Raw genomic sequence first — 4,822 nt, forward strand, 5'->3', positions numbered from 1 at the left:
CGTCTTTCTAATGATGCTTAGTGCAAATGTAGGAAACTTAACTGGAATTTTCAATGCAGTTCACTAGTTTCATTTAAACCTGGATCAGTTCGCCAAAGCCGGTTTGGCTCAGTGGATAGAGCATCGGCCTGCGGACTGAAAGGTCCCAGGTTCGATTCCAGGCAACGGCATGTACCTGGGTTGCGGGCACATCCCCAGCCGGGGGCGTGCAGGAGGCAGCTGATCGATGTTTCTAACTCTCTATCTCTCTCCCTTCCTCTCTGTAAAAAATCAATAAAATATTAAAAAAAAAAAAAAAAAATCTGGATCAGTTCAAGGGCATCATGCTAAAATCACACGGGTTTGCCGAAACCGGTTTGGCTCAGTGGATAGAGCGTCGGCCTGCGGACTGAAAGGTCCCAGGTTCGATTCCAGTCAACGGCATGTACCTGGGTTGCGGGCACATCCCCAGTGGGGGGCGTGCAGGAGGCAGCTGATCGATGTTTCTCTCTCATCGATGTTTCTAACTCTCTCTCTCCCTTCCTCTCTGTAAAAAATCAATAAAACATATGTAAAAAATAAAAAATAAAATAAAATCACACAGGTTTGAAATGAAGATTTAACCTCTGCAACTGTCTTCAACAGAGAGGCAAATAAAGAAAAGATGAGGCACAGGTTAGTCAAAGCAGAGGCGTCTGGCGTCTAGTGGGGGCACAGGGAGACGAGAAGGGTGCTCGGGGGACACCACCGGCCGGGATATGCTCTACCCTCAACTTCCCACACTTTCAAGAGCCCCTTCCAAGTCACTCCCGTGACCGTAGGTGGAAGGCAGCCAGACAGGGACTGGCAAGTGACTGAGAGCCTAGGAATGAGGGGACCTCATGTGCCTGAGGTAGGTCGCTCCTGCACTGTCAGTGTTACAGAGTTTAAATGGAATGTACTTCTCACTTCCCAAGCACACAGCAAATATTTCAAGCCAAAGCCAAATTGGGGGACCACAAAAGGAATGTTTGCCCTTAGATGAAGGTCCTGTAGCATACCTTCCCAGAGCCCCTCCAGCTCTAGGATTCTCATCGCTATTACTATTAAAAGCCCTATGAGTTCTCCTTTAGCCCTGGTTCGGTAGGTCAGGTAGTTGAAGCATCGTCCCGATACGCCAAGGCCGCAGGTTTGATCCCCAATCAGGGCACATACAAGAAACAACCAATGAATGCACAAGTGGGTGGAACAACAAATCAATGCTTTTCTTTCCCTCTCTCTCCCTTTTTTTTTTTTAGTATATACTTTTTAAAATTATTATTATTTTAGAGAGGAAAAAAGAGGGAGAGAGACAGAACATCAACAATGAGAGAGAACCACTCATCAATCGCCCTCTGCACGTCCCCAACTGGGGATCTCTCCCTTCTCTCTAAAAAAAAAAAAAGCATTCTCCTTTTAAAAAAAAGAGAAAAAAGGACAAGTGCAGACATTTTTGCAATGATCCCTTGAGGCAACTTCATGGTAAAAAGCCATTCTGTGACCTACTTCAGGAAACAAAGCACATGGCATTGCTTATTATGTAACTTAGACGCCCCTCTATGGGGTGTGGGCCGAAGCACTGCTCATCTTTTAAAGCGCCCAGGTTAGTACTAGGTCCCTGATCAAGCCTCACGCACTGTCTGCCGTCCTGCTGTCCTGATTCTGGGCACAGGAGACGGATGCCCGTCCTGCCTGCACGGGAGGGAAGGCCGACTGCCATCTCTGCAGACACAGGCGCCCGCTAAGCTCAGGCGTGTCACCCATCACTTCTGCAATCCAGTCACCAGGTCCCTTAGGAGCTGACTCTCCATCGCTCCTCCTACCACCTCTACACAAACAGCCACCACAGAAATGCTTGATGAACATCGACGGGTCTACAATTTGTTCCACAGTTAAGGTAACAAAGAAAATTCTGGTTCCCAAATTTCAGATTCCAGATGTAATTTCAAAATGATATCCTATTTCTTTCTATTCCATATACTCATCTAAAATCTCTAGCAGAGCTTTGCACAGTGGCAATATCGTAGCCAGTGAGGTTTAACCAAGGAGTGATTATTGCTAATTGAAAAAAATAAAAATAAAATAAAATCTCTAGCAGAACTAGTTGGCAAAAAAAGAGATTTTAAACCCTAGAAACATGCTCTTGTAAGAAGCAGTTAATTTAGGATGAAACCAACTTAGCTTCTCCCTGAGGGTCTGTAAAGACCCAGTATAGACACAAATAGAAGACACTGTATCCCCTCACAGGAGGAAGGTCAGGTGTGTTACATATAAACATGACCCCAGGCCACTGCCCAAATGAACACCAGTTAGAAAAGCAACAGGAGCTCAGCTGGTGTGGCTCAGTGGATTGCCCAAGAGACCAAGAGGTCCTGGGTTCGATTCCCGGTCAGGGTACATGCCCAGGTTTCAGGCTCCATCCATAAGAGGGGGCATGCAGGAAGCAGCCATCGCTGTGTCTCTCATTAGTGTTTCTCTCTCCCTCTCCCTTCCTTTCTATCTAAAATCAATTTAAAAATATATTATTAAAAAAAATACAAGAGAAGTTAACCACACACATGCTAATGAGAGGATCAAATGCTTATATAGTTGAAACCTATACCCCCAATAAATTCAATTTTTAAAAAAGGAGCAAATGCTTTGTTTGCTGGTCCCCCGAGACTTGCAACCAGGGGAGCAGTGGTAGTGGCAGCCCGTCCGGGGCTGACCCCCCCCTGCCTCCAAGGCCCCCTTTTCTGACGTCCCCGCAGCCAAGCAGCCGCCGGGCCCCTTTCCTCCGATAACATTTCCAGAGTCAAAGCAGCCTGCAAGGCCCTCCTGCTGCTGCTTCTCCCGTGAGCACTCCCTTCTGCCGCTGTCCCAGCCTTAGCAAACGTGCTGTCAGAACAGAAAGTAGAAAGAAAGAAAAGCAAAGCACAGATACCGCACCTGAGAAGAGTCCGGAGTTATCTATCGGGCCGGGGAACATGTGGTGTTCTCCCACATTGTACACGTCCCAGCTGTCAAAGCCCACATACTTCTTCCACTGTTTGAACCACCGGCTGTCAATAAGATACCTGGAGACGGAGGAAAATTCACTGTACAGGAAAGCTGAGGTTGTACGTTTCTGCAGCTGATCCCTTCATTTTTTTTTTTTTATGGTCTTTCCATTTAGGGAACAAGCACCCCCCCCCCCGCAAAAAAAAAAAATACATTCTCAAACAGGAGTAGGGCCAGGCCCTACATGGCACAGAGCTAATCGATACTTGTGAGAGTATCCATGACGTGAAATGATTGCTGGAAGAATGAATAAATGAAAGGAAGGAAATGATTGGCTTCAAAATGCTTATTTAAAGGAAATGTTTCTACAGATAAAATCTTGTTTGCTAATGATCAAGCCACTAACTTCATAATGATTTTATAGAGGTTCTTGTCCAGGTAGACAATTTGGTTACACTACTTTGCTTGACACAAATGGCACCAAACTAATTTTCTTTCTGAAAGTGGGATAATAACACCCAGCACTTCAGTAGCCCTTTGACGACCAAACAAGATACACTTTAAGAGTGTGTATGTCTGTATATGTGTACACACACACACACACACACACACACACACACACACACACACACACACACACACACACACGAGTGTCTAGGTGCATGTACCTTGCCAACAAGCAAGTTGATCTGGTTACATTTTAAAAGTATCCCTATGGCCCTAGCTGGTTTGGCTCAGTGGATAGAGCGTTGGCCTTCGGGCTGAAGGTCTCAGGTTTGATTCCTGCCAAGGGCACAGGCCTAGGTCTCGGGCTCAATCCCCAGTGAGGGATGTGCTGGAGGCAGCCGATCAATGAATCTCATCATCGATCTCTCTCTCTCTCTCTCCCTCCCTCCCTCCCTCTCTGAAATCAATAAATATATTAAAAAATAAAGAATAAATAAAAGTATCCCTATATAAGACAGGAGAGGAAAATATCTGTGATTAAACAAGGCACAACATTTATATTGGTGAGTCCTTCAAGTTTTCTAACTGACAGACCTCAGAGATCAGGCAGCTTCCCAGGGGCCGGCAGGACCCATAAATACATCCAAGTCTCTAAAATGCTCTTTTCCCTCCCAGTGCTGTGTGTGGTTTTCGTCTCTCAGACGTCCTCTGCTTCTACTGAGTATTCTTCAGAAATCACCCCTAAGCAGGGTAACTTCTAAAAGTGACTGCTGCCCTGGCCACTGGGCTCACTTGGCTGGAGGGCCGTCCTGTTCCCCAGAAGGTGGCGGGTTCCACTCCCGGCAGAGCAGTACCCAGGCTGCCGGGTCAGGGTCCATGCGGGGGGCAGCGGATGGATGTCTCCCCCACCCCGCCCCTTCCTTTCTCTAAAATCAATAACAATAAAAAACATGTAAGTGCCTCCGCTTGCCCTGTCTTTCAGTTCGGGGAGCCGTATGTGAATCCCTGCTAACCCCAATGTCTCGCTCGTCCCTACCCAATTCCGTCCCCAGGAGGACCTGCCCACACCGCGCGGCCGCCTGGGCAGCACCGCCGGACACCTCTCCACCCGCAGGGTGCTGTCCCTTCTGCAGGACGATTTCGTAAGAAACGCCCGCCTCCGATTTGCTCTTCCCAGTGCCGGACTTCGTCGTCGTCTTATCTGGGCTCCGAAACGCTGCGGCCACAATTGTTTCTGACATTTGCTACTGAAACATCTGAGCTCGCAGGCCTCGGCTCAGCTCCGGCCCGGGGCCTCTGCTCTGCAGTTAACAAGTTACAAAGTATCTCCTCCTCTTCTTCGCTCAACCCCGGGGCGGGGAGGGGGCGCCCGCACCCGCAGGCCCGGCCGGCGCGGGTG

The 4,822-nt window shown here is 48.0% G+C and overlaps 1 protein-coding gene across 1 annotated transcript in view; it reads right to left on the bottom strand.

Annotated features, from left to right (window-relative positions):
* Nucleotides 1-4,301, bottom strand: part of USP4 (ubiquitin specific peptidase 4 (proto-oncogene)) — a 30,930-nt gene extending 26,629 nt beyond the window's left edge. The window contains exons 1-2 of the mRNA XM_006770591.2: nucleotides 4,216-4,301; nucleotides 2,926-3,116 (exon numbers count right to left, since the gene is read on the bottom strand). Coding sequence (XP_006770654.1) covers nucleotides 2,926-3,116; nucleotides 4,216-4,301 — 277 coding nt within the window. The remainder of the gene's footprint in view (nucleotides 1-2,925; nucleotides 3,117-4,215) is intronic.
* Between the last annotated feature and the right edge of the window lie 521 nt (nucleotides 4,302-4,822).

The sequence above is a fragment of the Myotis davidii genome, unplaced genomic scaffold (genome assembly GCF_000327345.1).
Source record: "Myotis davidii unplaced genomic scaffold, ASM32734v1 scaffold663, whole genome shotgun sequence".
NCBI lineage: Eukaryota > Metazoa > Chordata > Mammalia > Chiroptera > Vespertilionidae > Myotis > Myotis davidii.